This window comes from Hordeum vulgare, chromosome 3H, assembly GCF_904849725.1.
Source record: "Hordeum vulgare subsp. vulgare chromosome 3H, MorexV3_pseudomolecules_assembly, whole genome shotgun sequence".
Taxonomy (NCBI): domain Eukaryota; kingdom Viridiplantae; phylum Streptophyta; class Magnoliopsida; order Poales; family Poaceae; genus Hordeum; species Hordeum vulgare.
Genome location: NC_058520.1, coordinates 30,867,773 through 30,886,464, shown reverse-complemented (window position 1 = coordinate 30,886,464; position 18,692 = coordinate 30,867,773). Strand labels below are relative to the sequence as shown.

The window sequence follows — 18,692 nt, the reverse complement described above, 5'->3', positions numbered from 1 at the left end:
ACATTTTTCAAATGCTTGGATAACAGTTTTTGGAAGCGTTTTTACGAAAGTGTTTTTAATAAATTTATTTAGAACTTGGAAGTATAAACTAAAGTAAATAAAAAGAAAGAAAAAATGGAAAGAAAATAACATGGAAGACAAAAAAAAACGATGTTGTGGCTCCCCCGTGCCTGGGCCGGTCCTTATTGCGCTCGGCTTCATGTGAGAGTGAGTACAGTAGTTCTAAAAAGATGTTCTATATATTATTATTTTTGTCGCGTGAAGCGAGACGCGGCACCGGCGCGGGACGAGGGGAGAAGCGGCGGCGCAGGTGAGCCCCGGCCTCGCCCCTCCTCCCCCTCCCTTCCTGTCTCCGGCCGGCAACGGCGGTAGCGCCCCCAATCGCCAGTGCGGCCCGCATCGATCCCCTCTGTCCCCGCTCGACATCTCCATCTCCATCTCCATCTCCGGCCATCGGCGTGTCTCCTCCCTCTCCGCCTCTGCCCCATCCGGCCAGTCCTCATCCCTCCCCTGCCTATACCACACATCTTGGATGCGGGACCTCACCCCCACCCCGTCCATGTCCGATGCGGGTCGTGGAGCAGTAGCTGGTCGCCGCCCCCTCCCGTACCCCATGGCGGCGTCAGCTCGCCTCACTTTTAACCACTTCTTAAATCCCAATTCCTCCCGTGCTGGATTCTTAGATGCTGACTATTTCTCTGGAATTTGCAGGTTGTTTCAAGGTCGGCACATCCTGAAGGCCAATTGAAGGCTCGTGACTAACAAATACATATTTTTTGCTCTCCCAGGTTATTTATCTTGCCATGTGCTTGCTTCTGTTTACAAATTTGATGGCTTGCTAGTGGATATTGATTGATGTTTGTCCATGATTTGATATGGTGGAGGAAAAATCAGTGTAGCTGCAGCATGTGCTTTTGGCTTGGTTTATTTATTTGGTTTAGAAGCCTTGCTGGACCATGTCAAATATGGCTTGGTATATTAATTTGTGTTACTGAATATGCTGATTGAAGAAATATGGCTTGGCATATTAATTTGTGTTACTGAATATGCTGATTGAAGTTGAAGGTGTGTTCGTGCTTTGATATGGCGGAGGACAAATCATACTTGGATATGTAGGGATGGTTGTTGAACCATGTCATATATGACCTGGTTTATTTATTACGAATGCTTTCTGTAGCATATGTGACATGGCTTGGTTTATTATTTGTGTGATGGAATGACCTTGTGCTGTAGCAAACGGAATAGGATTTCAACAAAAGAATGGATTTCATTACAACCTCTTATTCTTTTCCCTACTATCATTGACTATTCGATCCACATCATTCGTTACGGTAGGCCTACCACCCCTGGACCAGCCCAAAGCTGAGTCACGGCCGCACCGCAACTCTCCAGCTTCCGCGCACCAGCTGTGCCGCCCTCGCCAGGTGGTGAGATCTCCTATCTCTCCTGCCGGTGGGTCAGTGGTTCCAGCGGACAACATGCTGGGCGTCTCCACCGGCCAGCTTTTGGTCATCCTTGGGGCCTGCTCCGTGATGATGAGTAAGACTTGGAGCCACATCACCTCTCTTTTCTTTTGCCTTTCATTTGATCTCATTGCCTGCCTGAGCTGCTCAATCGGATAGGTTATTTTGCCGATTGCTGCCATAAGAAGATGATTTGGGGAGCTCTCTTTTCACAATTTGTGAGAAACTGCAGCGCGGGTCCTTTTTTTTCCGTTTAGTCTGATTCATCTGTTCTTGGCAGAGCCCAGTGACATGATCAAGATGGCAAGAGTGGCAGGGAGGATGACCGGGAGAGCGGTCGGTCGCCTCATGATCTACCGCCGGCAGATGGATGACATCTTTGAGCAGACTGCAGCGAAGAAGGTACCTTGCTGATTCTTGCACATGTATGTATTTTTGGTGCCATTGTGTGAGTTGATTTTTGTGCGTACATTTTCTCATTAGTGCCACGTGAAACCATGTCTTACTCAACGCCAGATCTAGGAATTGAAGTTAGACGGGGCAAACATTTAAGCTTTAAAAAATTAGGTACAAATGCAAGTCTACTCAACCCAAATTCATGAAATTCAACTAGCAGAAACAGGAAAAAGCATTAACAATAGCCTTGAAGTATTCCATTTCCTTTTTCCAATTTTAAAAACTGTCTTTGAGTAAACATTATGTCAAAATAATATTACAAAAATACTCCTAGACCTGAAAAGAAACAACAGAAACAATAGCGGACATCTATCTATACTATACTATAACAAATCATAGAATTTATACCATACTTCTTTGAATGCCCGTCAATCGTTCCCAATATTTGTGCGAGGAAAATCATGTCCAATCAAACGAGCTGCATGCCTACATGCCTAATTGCTACTGACCTCACTTTGAAGTTGAAACACAACATCAAACAACGTAAATGCCTAGTTGCCTGCTGGCCTACATGGTAAACCGGCTAGACTCGAGATTAAATAGAAAAACCAATACTCAAAAGGGAAAAAAATGCAATCTGCTTGTTGCCACTGCCGTGTGTGCTTATGGTTCGTCGCTGTTACTGTTGCCGCCTCTCCTTATGGTTGTAGCAACAGACTGAACTGTGTAGGGGTGTGAAAGTGGAATAAAATGGCATATTTGGTAAATCTGTCTACTACCACCACTATCACCTCCTTCCCATGAGAATTAGGCAATCATTCTATAAAGTCCATGGTAATGTGTTGCCAGGCCATATCAGCAATGGGCAGAGGGTCTAAGACACCAGGTATAAGACAATGCTCACCTTTGGCTCTCTGGCAAACAGGACACTGTGCAATATAATTCTCCTCAAACTTCTTTAATCCAGGCCAAAAGAAAGTATTCTTAATTCTCTGATAAGTAGCCCTCATACCAGAATGTCCACCAATAGGAGAGGAATGTAGGGCTGTCAACAATTTTGTTTTCAGTTCAGTATTGTCAACCACAACAATCTTGCCCTTATATCTGATGATTCCATAGTAAAAGGAGTAGTCTGTAGGGGAGGCATTGTTGTGTAAGAGCAGCTGTTCCAAAATGGGCTTGTAAAAATGTCTTGTTGGTAGCTGTCATATAAATTCTGTGCCCAGAGAGGAATTCTCATAGACAGAGTCATGAGCTGATGAACTTTTCTAGAAAGAGCATCTGCTTCTCTGTTGTGGATACCCTTTTTGTACTGTATGGAAAAATCAAATTCCAGTAACTTCATCATTAGCTTATGTTGAATTGCCTTCTGTAAGTCTCTGATCAATGATAAACTTCAGAGACTGCTGGTCTGTTTTGATAATTAACTTTCCTCCAGAAAATAGTGTCTCCACCTTTTCAAAGCTTCTACTATAGCTAGTGCTTCTTTTTCTTAAGTGGACATGAGACATGACGGAATTCCTAGGGCAAAGAGGTGCACTATAGTAAGCCAATGCTTTTCCATTTTGCATAAGTACAGCTCCAATTCCAGTGCCAGAGGCATCAGTTTCCAGTACAAAAGGAGTGGAGAAATCAGGTAATGCAAGAACAGGGGCAGAGATCACTGTCTGCTTCACCTGCTGAAAAGCACTGTCCTGAGCTGCAGACCACATGAACTGGCCCTTTTTGAGCATGTCATGCAGTGGCTTACTATAACTGAACCGAACGGTCAATATTCAGGGCCTTCTCAATGATGTTCTAAATGCCCATACTTTTCCATACTGCCTTGGCCCTTTTACAAGTAAACAACATGTGTTTTATATCCTCACACCTGACTGTTGTTTTGTCAGCTAGAGTGAATGAAAAAGTTTTCAGTGGAATGTCAAATGGAATGCGGCTGACCAGAGAAAACCAATCACACCCAATAATTACATCATAGTGGGGTAACTCTAAAACTCTGAGGTAATGTTGGAACTTGAATTTAGCTATATTCATAGGACAGTTTGGGGCCATAAAAGTAGAAGATAACACTCCTCCTCCTGCCATTGCCACATTCCTGGGTATGGTTGTCAGCAGAGCACAACCGGTAGAAATGGCAAACTGTTCATCCATAAAAGAAGATGTACCGCCAGCATCCAAGAGAGCTACTTCTCTTTTTCCATTGATGTGAATTATGATTGTAGGAGTAGAAGAAGAGCTAGTTCCACTTAAAGCCTGAGCAGAAATACACATTGCAGCCTCAGTGGGTTCAGTGAACTGTTCCTGGTTCTGTATTTCACCACCTTCAGTGTTAGTCTGTTGTTGTTCAATTTGTTCCTCTTCCATAACATGGATATTTGGAACTAATTACATTTATGGCCCTGCACCCACTTATCTCCACATCTCCAATATTCTCCCACTTTCCATGCTCTTTGGAACTGCATTAGGAGGTTCCAGTTGTTTCAGGGGTTGTTGTTGAGGTAATTGGAGGGGCACATTTCTCTGCTGCAACTGTATTGTTCTGTCTCTGATAGAAGTTATTGTATGGCACTGGAGGCTTCTTAGGAGAGTGACATGGCTCATTATCTCGCTAATCAATAAGCATCAGTAAGTGTCTGAGGTCTAAGGGATCTAACTTGATACTTGATGCCCTCTCTAAGTCCATTTACATAGCACCTCACAAACCAGGGTTCAGAAAGTTCAGGTGTTCCTTCCTGCACATCAGCCATGAGATCTTCAAATATTCTGGTGTATTCCAACACTGTTAGATTGTTCTGTTTGACCATTAAACTTCTCTGTTAATTCATAGGAACCTTGGGAGGAAAATCTCTTTGTCAATTTAGTGCAGAATTCAGGCAATGTCAATTGCTTTTTCAACAGCCCAGACCTCCTTAACCAGACATCAGCCTCTCCAATGATATAGAGCTGTGCCAATGAAACTTTGTAATTCTCAGGAGCTACAGCCATTTGGAAACATCCATTGCACTGTCTAATCCATCCCACAGGATCTTCTCCTTCAAATCTGGGAAACTCCATCTTAGGCCCTTCTGTTATAGACTTCATGGAACTGTGCTTTCATTTCCTGGCCATAAGTCTTGAAATAACCTTGCCGAAGCTGTCTCTCCCTGCTTTGGTTTAATTGATTGAAAGCAGGAGTATAAGCTTGTCCTGGAGAAGGAGCAGTAGGTGTATGGTCATTGACACCATTAGGTGGCTGTTGCTTTCTGAGACCAGGGGCTACATATGGCCTGTTGTTTCTAATTGGAGGCAAATTGTCACAGTGCCTGTTGAGTTCCTTCTCCAATTCCATTTGTTTCCTGAGAACTTCAGTTCTGGTATTATGCTGTTCCAGTTGACCTTGCTGCAGAGTGGGACATTTGACATGCTCCAAGTCTTCAGTAACCATCTATTTCTCAGTGTTCCTAGAGCTCTGTGGTTGCAGAGTTTTCAGAAGAGAGCTCATAGCAGCTAGCTGTTTACCCAGATCGAGTGTACCTTGCTTCATCCTTGATTCCCTTCTCCTCCATAGCCAGGCCTTCATTCCTCACTTCTCCATGCTTGATCTCTTCACACCTAAGAATGCACAAGGTTCCTGAGTGAGGTAGCAACCATGTCTCACATGAATGCGCAGGGAGTTCAAATAGGAAGGAAGTCACCTCGGTTCCGATGGCTTGTGCACGAGCCTTTGTCATTAGTCCACTTGGAGCTTGTGGGTTTGATGATGGGTTCATGGTGATGTTCATGGGATGCTCCGCATCAAAGAGCCTTGGTTTCTTGAAGACATTTAGTTTATTCACAGTGTGAGATAGTTAGGCAGCTTTGTAAGAGACCATGGCAGAACTTTGTATTATGTGCATTGACTCATAAGTCATAACCACCCATACCTAAGTTCATGTAAATTTGTTTGTACAAAAAAAAATGATGGGTCATAATATCTGTAAGCAAAGGAAACTTACAGTTAGCTGTTTTCAGAAAAATAGTTTGTAGCTACAGTTCCACACGTTGCATATGCTGTTGGTAGACTGCTTTTTATTTATAATAATGATATTGGAACAGATTGAATGACTTATCAATGATAACTTGCTAATAGTTCATGCTATTCAACATAATTGAGACATTCTCGTGGTTAAATTCTCGATTATTATGCACAATTAATTTACGCCCCTCCAATACTCAGATTAATACGGAGCTTCAAGATGCTATGTCAAAGTTACAATCAATTGGTTATGAAGTTCAGAACTTATCTAGAATAACTCCTGGCCAGTTTATCAAAAGGCAGCACAACACCGGTAACTTTTTGTATATGATTACTACAGAAGTTCAGAGTACTGCATTTGACTTAAACTAATAGGACCTTTGTTTAAACATCAGAGGGCATGACTGAAGCAGGAATATATGATGGTTCTGCAACTCAGGTATGACAACATCTCATTTTCTCTGTCTTAATATATGTATTTGACTAATTGAATTATCTATTGCATACATTGATGTACGGTAACGTTGTCATAGTTCATTGTTGGGTTGAACGCCCAAATGCACCTGTACATAGTTCATCCTATTGTTTTAAATAGCACGCTGTAGCATAAAAATGTGTAGGATGCTTCATAGAAATGCAATTTAGGTTTGGATATGTGTCAGCCTCTACATCTGTTCTGAAGATGTCACTCAAGTGTCGATAAAGTTCAGTTATCGGATGCCCTATCTCGCTTCGCTCGACGGCTATGATGGCTTCAGCTAAATTTAATGCTTTGTATTAACTACAGTTACTTTTACTCTGAGAATTACTGTGCCTATATAACGCTGGGCTGTGGCAACATTCCCATTATTCCCCTTGTTATTCTGCCTCAGTGGCTAGAACCTAATACAATATATAGCTACAGTAATATAGAAAGGCTTCCTCGGTCGGCCTCAAATCCTAGTTCTATTCTGCAAATTGCTCGATTTCTTTGTTAATTCCGTTGGATCCCCACTGGGATCTGACAAATTGGTACTCAGAGCTTACTGATCCATGAATTCGGCGGCGATTTCTCTCTGGATTGAGTGGTTGGCTCCACAAGCTGGTAAAATCCCACCCTTTTGGCGGCAGTTCAGGCAGCATTGTGGGAGTGGTGATTTCATTCGGGTACAAGTTGGTACGGTGGATCGGTTGCTGCAGATCCTTTCCTTGGTGGTAAAATTTAATCCAAGTCAAATACAATAATAATTTAAATTCAAGGCCCAAAATAATTCTTCTTAAACTTCTTTTTTTTTTGGGGGGGGGGGGGGGGGGGGCGAATCTGATATTTATTATAAGCTCTTGCCAAAATTTCTAGGGCTTAGAAAGGCACTCTGGATACATGGAAGAACATTTAGGGTTTTGCCCTTCAACAAAAACATGAGCCTTTGAAATTCTCTCAATTCAAAATTAATTTAAAGTTAAACATGATGCATGCAATGCTCTCTAATGCATTTATTATATTACCATATTCTAGGGCTGTGGCAATTTAAGTCTACTTAACAGAGTTTGCTATGATTATGCAGTCCGGAGAATTTCGTGATGATATTCGCAGTATAATTCGTGATGAAATTGAGAGCTTTTGTAGAAAAAATCCTGATCAATTTACAAGGAGGTTAAATAATCCTGACGGAATTCAGAACTCTGGTGAAAATAATGTCTTTCCTTCACTCTAATACCGTTTGTTCCTTTCTGATTCAAGATTTTTCCCATGCTTTATTTGATTTGATGACTAATGATCCCTTTTACCAATATGTCAGAAAAAACAACTGAAGCTACAAAATTCGATGTAACTAATAAATTTGCAATGACACCTAAGGTATGATGACATTGTCTCGACAATTTTAATGCATGGACTAGTTTATTAGGCATTGCTTCTTGGTTCCCGTAGGACATGGAATCAGCGAATACAAGCTCTACAAATCTGCACAGCCAAGCAATGATGTATGCCAGGCTAAGTGTATCCCCAGGAACTAAGATGAGTTCTCCCATGAGTACGAGTTATGGAGAACAATTCAAAGAGAGCAATGGACTGCTAAATGTACTCCCAATATCAGCTGAAAGTGCTGGATTGCTCCCAAAACACACAGGTACATAAACAACGATCTTAACTCCTAACATCTATTTGTTTGCTAGTGCTACCACTGTACTACATGCTCATTGACTTATTCGGTGAACTCGTACATTTTATTAGTGGTATGTAACTCAAGAGTCAAGAAGTTGTTAGTGATAGTCATAGAGGAAAAACTACTCACAAAACTATGTCCTGTAGTTATACAGAGGAAGACTTCCATATCTTCTTTCTCACGATGTAACATGTGTTGGTGATGTTTTTAAATTTGCAACAGCATATGTTTGTTTGGATTGCTTCCAAAATCACCAGCAACTATATTCACTTTGCATGATGGTGAAGTATAGGTTCATACAACATGCCATGAATTCTTCTTGGGTACCTGAGATTAAGTCCCTGACATTTTTAAATAATGCACCAGCTGTACCATTTTGGATCTAAGATAAGCATCAAGGGTTCACCCAGTCTTAAATTTCATTGGTCCAATTCCTTGGCTAGCGCTACTCTAATCCCACCATAGTCGTGGTCTGATTTTGCTATGTTCATTAAGTGCCCTTCATATTATGTTTCTAGACGGCCAAAACAAGTCTTGAATCCATGTCCGTTCCAAAGTCAACAAGTCTATCAAAACTAGATGATACCCCGAGCATTGCTGTGGGAGTTGGTTGCAATGTATTATTTTGATGAGATTTGGTTGTCTGGAATTTGAATATGAGAATCAAAACTACAAATAAAATGATTTATTTTATTTTATTTTTATATAGTTGTAAAATATTTGTAGAATATTAGTGGTGTTTTTTATGCATGTTGAGATTTTTTTTTAAAAGTAGGGGGTTGATGAAGTGGGATAAATAAAGTAGGGGGTTGATGAAGTGGGATGTGTGCATGTTGAGAATAGTAGAAGTAGCATTTCCCATGCATGTTGAAAGAAATGAAAGTAATGGGGTTGATGAGGTGGCATGTGTTCATGTTGAGATAAATATCAACTTCTCTACACACAGGAATACAGGATGGGGCACAGATCCCAATGTTTTTTTTTGGGGGGTGGGGGGGTTGAGATATGGGTGAGGGGAGCACCTAGGAGATCCTTAGCATTTTCCATGTACTAGTCTTATCCTAGCAATGTCACGTAGGATTGGTGAGGTGGAAGAGAGAAACGATGAAAATTAATTACCTTCTCTTAGCTAAGAGCTGATCTCTTAATAATAAAGATAAGGTATTTTCCCCATTGTACTAGATGTCTTCTCCTATTTGCACGTTTTCTAATTTAATTTCAACCACCCCATGATTTTAGGACCATAAAAGCACAATTGTTAGAGCTAACACTAACATATAATGCATTGTATAACATGTTTTTTTGTTCATCTTCTCTAGATGACATGGAATACATAAGAGAAAATTGCCTTAATAATCACCGTACATGCTCTTAAGTGATATACTGCAACAACTCTCCTATGACCGCAGACTGATATATTTTCCGTGTTATATCTTAACAGGTGAGCCAAAAGGTTCAGATATACTCCTGGAGGCTGTGCTTGAAGCAGAGGTTGCAGAGAACGCTAAATTTTTCGTCTCACAACCTCATGATCCGTTGTTGCCCAAGGAGTAACAGCATCTTTTCATCTCTCAATAGCTGTTGATACATCGCTTGCACATTAAACTTTTCTTGGTAACTCTGAAGACAGCTTTCATGGCTGATGATGGCATGTTCTGATCTTCACCTCAGCGGCACTATCTTACATTCTGACTTCATGTGTCGATCTAAGTGGAGATAGAACTGCCGGAATGTCAGATTTGACTGTTAAGGTGTAAATGTTTTGTCAAATCAATTAGGATGTAGTGCTGGGCAGTAGCAGCCTTCTTGTTTGTTTCAAAAAAGAACTTTTTGCTCTAACAGGTATTAGTATGTTGTTGCGCTGTGTTTCACTGTGATGATTGATGAAGGTTGAGTTAGCTGCAACGGGAAATATGTAGTATGATATAAAGTATGTAATTATACTGTATGTCACTGTGATGATTATATTGTTCAACACATATCCCGTAGTTGTGTAGGACATATATACTCCCTCGGATCCATATTAGTACTAGGATTGTACCAGTGTCAATTAATATAGATCAGAGGGAGTAGTTGAAACTTGATTTTTTTTGTCCTTTTTTATTTTAATATGCGGCCAACAAAATCGTGTTGTGAATTGTTGCCGGTTCAGTATTTGCTGTTTCACACATACTGTACCTATCCTTTCTTCGTTTGTATGAATGAAATCTTACCCTTTCTTCGTTTGTATGAATGAAATCTTACGAGAGATTACACCAAGAATCATAAAGGCAAGCCTAGATATGTAGCAAGGACATATAAATGTATATGCTGAGTACAATCAACAAGGGAACAAATCTTGCCATGGGTTCCTGCTGAGAATTTTTGGTCGAGTCCTAATAGCGGTATTAGGGCAGCTCGAATGCTTAGGCTCCACATTTTACTTTATAACAAGTTTATTATTTTCTGAGTCGTATGAGCACCGTTTGAGTTCTACTCACAGACACACCCACTTGGTGAGCTGTGCCTCCAAGCGTTATAGAAACAAAAATAAAAGGTGGCCTTTGTCACGAGGCATAACCAATCGGAAGTCGGAGGCTGGATAATTTTTGGTCCTGATGTGTCCCGTCAAATTTATTGGCCTCCGAAGGCCCGTCAAGGGTTGCATCACACATAACAAACCAACAAACATACTTGGAAACATATCTAGAATTGCTCCCCTCGATGTCAAAGTTCAGGGTTGCATCAACAACTTGCTCTCCGTAGGCACCTCCCGGGTCCTTCGATGGAAGTTCTCTCCGTGTCACAAATAGGACACCGGAGATTTGGCACACAAAATATTTTTCTCAGTTCATTCCGAACTACTGGTTTTGGTAGCCAGTGTTCCTTTAGCAAGTCTCCAAGTAAGCATCATGACTTTAGGTGGCACGCGGATGTTCCATATATTATTGGAAAGCTTCCTGGAGCAATCACCATGACTGCTGCAACCACACAAGTTAAATCTTCATGGTGCAGACAGTAGGCTAGTTTTTGTAGGTGTTTCAAAATGAGTAGAGACCTGACTTATCATAGTGTCAAGTCGGCGAGTCCTCATTGTCCTCCTCTGGTGCATTCAAATTCAAAATCCAATCAACACCCTCCCTAGAAAAAAATAATCGCATGAGCGCCTCGTCCCCATGGTTAGTATGCAGCATGATAAGTTGGTGCACTATACAAACTCTCGTGTTGGTTTTTCCTTCCATAGCATTGATTGCAGAGTTCCTTGGGATCTATTTATCCCTAAAAACACTGATGGGTTTGCCATCTCCGACTCTCTAGATAATTCCCTTTTTCAAGAGGTCAAGTCCATGTTCAATCGCATGCCAACATAAAATGTTACTCAAGCTTCCTCTTGCCAAGGTCACCATGATCATAATTATCAATCATAAGAACATCACCTAGGCTATGGTTAATGTCCCTTGCTAAGCCTCGAAGAGCAGATACGAGGGGATTCCCTGAATTGTGCCCAAATAGATGCCTATGTGAAGGCCATTGAGTTTGGGTTGCCTCCTTCCATGGCCTCGACCAAGACGTCACCGCCCCCCGCACCACCATGGCCCGCCTTTGGTCCCGTGGTTGAAATTGCCTTCCTATGAGAACTCATGCATGAACCTCTTGTCCTACATAAGGCTTGAGATAAGATTACCACATACCTTCCATAATTTCTTGTCGATGTTAATGAACTACCTCGAGTTCATGACGGTCACCGACATGAGGATGTCTATCACGAGGAGACGAGCGATCACGACATGGCGCCCTGCCAGGTTCACCACACTTTCCTTCTTCTCCAATTGTGCTCCAATCCCCTCCATAGGTTCCTATGCTTCCAGATGGTGGGAGGGTCGTGCAGCAAAGCGGTCAGCATCCACAAACCGATCGACAAGGCGGACGCTAGAGCCTCTGTTCGCCCTCTCCACTCCCACAACCCCCTCACTCCCTTACCGAGTGATCGTACCTCCTCGGGGAACTCCTTCCCCTCTTTAGCCATGAGGAAAAATCACGAAGAAGTGGTGTGCCCTTTATTTGGACCTGCTTGTTCTCCGGGACGTGCCGCCTTCTCCTCTCAAATATGCTAACATATAAGCCTCTCCTCATTATTTGTGTACCCATGAGTAAACTTCTCATTATTTCCCATAATTGATGCGTCATACACCAAAAATTACTTGGATGTGTCATGCACTTCTTGATTTTCCATTATTTTCTTGGATGCGTCCGTCATGCACTTCTTGATTTTCCATTATTTTCCATAAGGTCTGTCATGCACTTCTTGATTTTCCATTATTTTTCATAAGGTCTATCATGCACTTCTTGATTTCTTGTATGCACGAACGGAGGGCTTCATAAATCTTGATTTCTTGGATGCTCAAACCCGCTGGCCATGCCTCTTCTTGTGGAGCCTTCCTCACAACGGCTTGAAATTCCCTATAGGAAATAAATTCGAAGGCGAGCTTTCCTCGCGGCGGGCCGAAGATAAGACGACCTTCGATCCAGAAACGAGCTCACTTTTGCACGGAGTTTCTCTAGGCTTCCTCGATGATTCAGGAATATATAATGAGCGAACGCAACATCTATGTGGATCCATAAGAAAAATAACTGTCTTGATTGACGTGGGTGGTTGGACGTACGTGGATTTGATAAATGTTCGAGACATGGCTATGGATCGGGGCAACTCTCTCGTCTCTCTAAGGCATGACCAATTTTCTCCAGGAGACTTGGAGAGACAAGCATTCATTCTCTTGTCCTTTTAAAATAAATAGGATTTTTGCACTGTTCTGACCTTCTCAACAAGCTTTGCCATAAACTGAACTTGATTCAAAAGTATTTCATGATCTGACCCTTTTAGTTAAACATTTAAAATGATTTATATTAAGGAACGAAGGGAGTACTACAAAGTTTCCGCATGCACAAAATATGGCTCCTCCAATTGTTTTTCTAGGGTTGCTCCTCCAATTGGTACGAGTACTTTTTTTCTTTCCGGATCCTCCAATTTCTGCCTGCGCGCGTGAGCCGTGTTTGAAATAGAAAGTAAAGAACGAGAGAGATGAATTAAAGATGATTCATTAGTCTTTATTGATGATAGCAATGGGGTATTTATACCCGGGCGGAAGTACACATGTTGCTTGGGAGTCAAGTAACTTGAAGTTACTTAAGGGCCAAGTTATTACATAGTTTCTTTGAGAGTCAAGGAAGTGCATGGTTGCTTGAGGACTAAGTAACCTATCTAAGAATTAACTTAATCCTAATCAGCTTAATTAATAAGCAACTAATCTATTCTTAACACTCCCCCTTGTACAACGCCTCTTCTTGAGTATATGCATCATCTTCATAAATTCTTTGAATATTCTTGAAAGTCTCCTCCAAAAACCCTATGGGAAAAATATGAGGAGAATTGTGCATACATGTTGCTAATACTCCTTTAAACCCAGTGGGAAAAATAATAAGGAGGAAATGATGCAACATATAATGATTGTTGCCTCTTGATAACTCATATGAGAAAAACCTTTGAAGAAGGAGAAAACTCATTGGTGAGTTTAGAGAACAATTGATATGTCCTGAGTACTTCCTTTAAAAACCCCAATAGGGAAAATAGGAAGTATGACATATGCTCTTTGATAAGATATTGCCTCATTAAAAACCATTATGAGAAACTTTTGAGAGAAAAACTCATAAGGGAAAAGAGTGCATTTGACATGCCATTAAAAACTCCTTTAAAACCCAGTGGGAAAAATATAAGGAAAAAATGATATGGCACATACAAGCACATGTGTTTATATTGTCTCGTTAAAAACCTTTTATGAGAAACCATTAGGGAAAAACTCATCAAGGAAAAAAGAGTACAATATATGCAATCTGATGATTGTTAATAGGTTATAGTTTGGGAGATTACTCCCCCTGAACTTTGCAAATATGGAGGATGTCTCATACCAATTTCATGGACATGAACATGAGATTGTGTATAATCTGTTGGATTATAACAATATTTTGTTTGCAAATTATTTCCTCACTTTTTTATAATTCGTGAGGATAAGTAATTTCCGAGCAATGTGATTTATGATATTGCTCTTCATATAACCTATAGGCATTTGAGTAACACAAGTGGAAGTATCTTGATAAATCAAGTTATGTGATTCTGATGAATCTCAACCACACGATTTTGAGTGTGGTTAACCATTCTACTAAGTTATGCATATTTTTCAATGCCTTTAGATAAAGCAATTATGTTAGAATGATAATTGGAAATAACCACTAAAATCCATTTATATGACTTCCATGTGAAGGCTATTCCAGCAAATTCAGTCATTGATATGGCATCGTTGGGATAAAATAAAGAGCCAATATCATTACATCATACCATGGTCGTATCTTCTATTTCCTGATGGAAATATCCAAGATTTACTGTAATCTTTAGATATAAGATGATATTACTTATATCAACCATATACCCTTTGTTGGGGGTTGCACTCTGAATAAAGATAGCAAATACAGTGTCAGGCCTGACGTAGTTTGCAAGTATATGAGTGCTTTGACATTAGTGAGATATAGAACTTCAGGTCCTAGTATCACTTCATTATCACCCCTAGGTATGAATGGATTTGCCTTTTAATACCACAATGAACTTATTTGCCTTTTAATAAAATCATGGTGTGGTTTGACCATATGTTTGAGGGTTTGGTAATCATATGTACGATATTTATGTAACCACACATTTGACAACCTTAAGAGTTGTCTTTGTGATCATTTGGAAATGATCAATTCCCAACTAAAAGATAATTTTGTCATCGATTGTCTTTAGCCTCCACTTTACTTTGAATTCCTCATGGTTTTTTTTATGAACAGTGACTTGCTACTCAATACTAGCAAATATTTGAAATAATGGTATAGCACCCGTTGGGTGAATATGATGATTTTGAGAAATAATATGTTTCTTTACCATGAAAATGGTAATGCCATTATAAGAAGATGTAAAGTGCATCAAGGGCTTTTCAACCCGATCTGCATATGAAAATGTCAGATCATGAGATCTCAACTTCAAGTTGATTTTATAATTACCGAAATTGTAAGTTGCAATAGACTTGAGGCCTTGAAAAATTATTGGGTGATCATTCCAAATGTGCTCATGGCAGCATGTTTCTCTTAAGAGAAATATTCAAGGTGAATATATATTCATCCATTATGTACTTAGTTTGAGAACTAAGTGAACTTGGTGACACATGAAATACATATGAATATACTTAGCTATTAAGAGAATAACCATGACACATATTCCAAAGGTGGAGTTATAGTGGCCACAAATGCCACATGTGGATATAATGACTGATGTCATGAATCATCTTACGATAAATATTCCCACCTAACATGAATTTAAAGCATTTGGAAATGTCAGCCATGGGTTACATGGAAATGCTATTGCATTCATTTTAATTTACTTTTGTGAGTAAGAAATATATATTGATAAAATAATTTGTTTGAGAACAACCATGGCCAAGGTGATCCTTGGTGAACCTAGTTGTATCCTTCAATATAACACATGCGATGAAATTATTGCTAATGTTTTGGACTTCATTCGTGATAAAAAGTGTGACTTTAAAGTCACGGCCAAAAACATATACTTTGCAATTTTAATATTGCTTTGTCACTATGAAAATAACAACCACAATGTGATGTGGATCTTGCAATAGTGTTTGAGACACTCGCTATAAATTATGGCATCCATCTTGGATGACACTATAATTAGAAATAATGACATAGGCTTCATTGCCATGCATTTTACGAATGTAGTAGAAGGTAATCACAGGTATATGCAGATATTTTCATAGTTTCCTATGACATATTCAAAAAAACCGTGCAAGAACAATATTTACTATGAGAGTAAAATATTTTAGTAAACAACAACAATAAATGCTTTAGAGGAGCAAGTTCTTGTTTAGCTGATGCCTTATATGTGTAAACCTCAATTGATATAGAATAACACTTTGAAGATAATCACCAATATGGTGTAGATCTCGGAATAATAGAAAACATAGTCTGACTTTTGTCAGTAGATGTTCATAATTCTATTACCTTATGTTATGTTATTTTTAAGAAAATCACTTTGAAGGTAGTCATGTGTCAGAATGACATGATGTAGACCTTGCAGTAATAGTGGATAGTCTGCAATTTTTTTTGCAGTAGATGCCAGTATTACCTTATGATATCTTGAGGTAGTCTCGTCTAATATCAATATTTGGAAGAGTACTTTGAAGATAGTCATCTTGACAAAATGACAAAACGTCGATCTTACGGTAATGATGGATAATCTGCAAAAATATGCAGTATATGCCATCAAATACCTTGTAATTCACAAATAAACTTGGATGCCATCATATTAAGTATGAGAGTACGTGATCCTTGTTTTGAATTACAATAAGATTTGCAAAAATTAAAATTAATTGCAAAAATAGCTGTTCTCCTAAAACGCATGCCTTAGGAAATGTTTGCGGCAAAGACATATATATTGTCTTAAATTCTGAAGGAATAAATGCACGCAAAATATTCTTTTGTATTTAGTATTACTGTGGTAATACATATGGATGCAAACCTTAATAATTTACATATTTATGTAATATATGAAAACCAGAGGGCTTCAAAGTGCAGCCAATATATTTCTATAATTTCATTCACAGAAAGTATAACGATTAATCTGCAAAGTATTCTAAGCCTGAGGGCTCAATGGGGATATGTAAGGGATTGTCTTCCTTTGCGTGGATGAAGTGCAATTGGCCTCTTCATGGAAGTGGCCGCTAGCGTCACGCAGCCATGCCTGCTGTCGACCTGTTCATGGACGATTGGATGAAGCGATTCTAGCATAAGGCAGAATGGATGAGATTCCTCTTAATCACAAGTAGATAGATGAAATTAATCATAAGAAGGCGTCGTCGCTCTGCGGGATTCTACGCCGGATGCCTCTCTGGCATGCCATGGGAGCAACAACCTCCGTTCCGTGATTTGTGATCGTCGGCAGTAGCGGTGGTCTGTGTATTTCCTAATCACAAGAAGACATACAAATTAATATTCTCATGATTAGTATCTATACGGATGGATGCACGCTCCATGGTGCTGCCGCTGCATGTGTCTGCGCAACGAAGCTTTCCACCGACGATCGTCATTTATGAAATCACAATCTTCAGATTACTGATCTTAATCACAAAAGGACAATAAATTAAGGTTTCCTGATCCGATTTCCCTACAGGGATGCATGCATGCAAGTCCTGAGTAGAGATTCATGCATGCCGGTGCATGCATGCAAGTCCTTTGTAGAGATTCATGCATGTCGGATGCATGCATGTCTTTCCTTTCTTCGATGTGTAATCGTGAGCAGCGCTAGAGCGTCTCACGCCCGTTCGGCGCTTCCATCGGTCGGTGTAGGGGTCTCAGCTTTTTCTTTCTCTAGCAGTAGAGACTTCATGCTGATAACGTGTTTGAAATAGAAAGTAAAGAACGAGAGAGATGAATGAAAGATGATTCATTAGTCTTTATTAATGATAGCAATGGAGTATTTATACCCGGGCGGAAGTACACATGTTGCTTGGGAGTCAAGTAACTTGAAGTTACTTAAGGGCCAAGTTATTACATAGTTTCTTTGAGAGTCAAGGAAGTGCATGGTTGCTTGAGGACTAAGTAACCTATCTAAGAATTAACTTAATCCTAATTAGCTTAATTAATAAGCAACTAATCTATTCTTAACAAGCCGAACAAAACCCGTCACCTGCTCGCCACGCCAGCGATCCGCGCCGAATTGCATCTGGCTCGTCCATCGCAACAAAGGCGAACGGCTGGCATCACGGCACGTCATCGATCCGCGGCACGACCCCTGCACCAATCAGCGCCCACATCTTCCCTCCTACATAGAACCTCCCCCTCCCCTCCCCTTCTCTCCACAACGCACCTGCAATTCCCCACCTTCCAGCGAAACCCGCACCTCACCGCACCTCTCACCGGCGGCAGCAGCAGCAGCAGCGTCCATGGCGCCCAAGGCGGAGAAGAAGCCGTCGGCGAAGAGGCCCGCGGAGGAGGAGCCGGCGGCCGAGAAGGCAGAGAAGTCCCCGGCCGGGAAGAAGCCCAAGGCGGAGAAGCGGCTGCCGGCGGGCAAGAAGACCGCCTCCGGCAAGGAGGGCGGCGAGAAGAAGCAGGGCAAGAAGAAGTCCAAGAAGAGCGTGGAGACGTACAAGATCTACATCTTCAAGGTGCTGAAGCAGGTGCACCCCGACATCGGCATCTCCTCCAAGGCCATGTCCATCATGAACTCCTTCATCAACGACATCTTCGAGAAGCTCGCCGGCGAGGCCGCCAAGCTCGCCCGCTACAACAAGAAGCCCACCATCACCTCCCGGGAGATCCAGACCTCCGTCCGCCTCGTCCTCCCCGGCGAGCTCGCCAAGCACGCCGTCTCCGAGGGCACCAAGGCCGTCACCAAATTCACCTCCTCCTAGGCTCTCTCCCCTTCTTCTGTGATGTGACGAGCCCCCCTCTTCTATGCCTCCCGGTGGTGTGTGATGAATCGGCTGTAGTTAGATTATTATGTTCCGACTGTCGTCTTGGAAGAAATTTGTGCTCTGGGCAGTGTTTTTAGATCTGAAGTAACCGTGTTCAAAACCCGAAATTTCTGAAGAAATGCTAAATGTCGATGCTTCAGTCTGA

General features: G+C 41.0%; 2 protein-coding genes across 2 annotated transcripts; both read left to right on the top strand.

The window, feature by feature from the left end:
* The first annotated feature begins 224 nt into the window (after positions 1–224).
* LOC123442786 lies at positions 225–9,976 on the top strand. Its single transcript, XM_045118919.1, has 10 exons — positions 225–310; positions 712–788; positions 1,336–1,539; positions 1,744–1,865; positions 6,055–6,166; positions 6,249–6,292; positions 7,398–7,518; positions 7,632–7,690; positions 7,763–7,961; positions 9,439–9,976. Exons 3-10 carry the CDS (start codon positions 1,479–1,481, stop codon positions 9,549–9,551), a joined length of 831 nt encoding a protein of 276 aa, XP_044974854.1. The 5' UTR covers positions 225–310; positions 712–788; positions 1,336–1,478; the 3' UTR covers positions 9,552–9,976.
* A 7,960-nt stretch (positions 9,977–17,936) lies between these two features.
* Positions 17,937–18,692, top strand: LOC123442784 (histone H2B.1-like). Its single transcript, XM_045118918.1, has one exon. It carries the CDS (start codon positions 18,017–18,019, stop codon positions 18,482–18,484), a length of 468 nt encoding a protein of 155 aa, XP_044974853.1. The 5' UTR covers positions 17,937–18,016; the 3' UTR covers positions 18,485–18,692.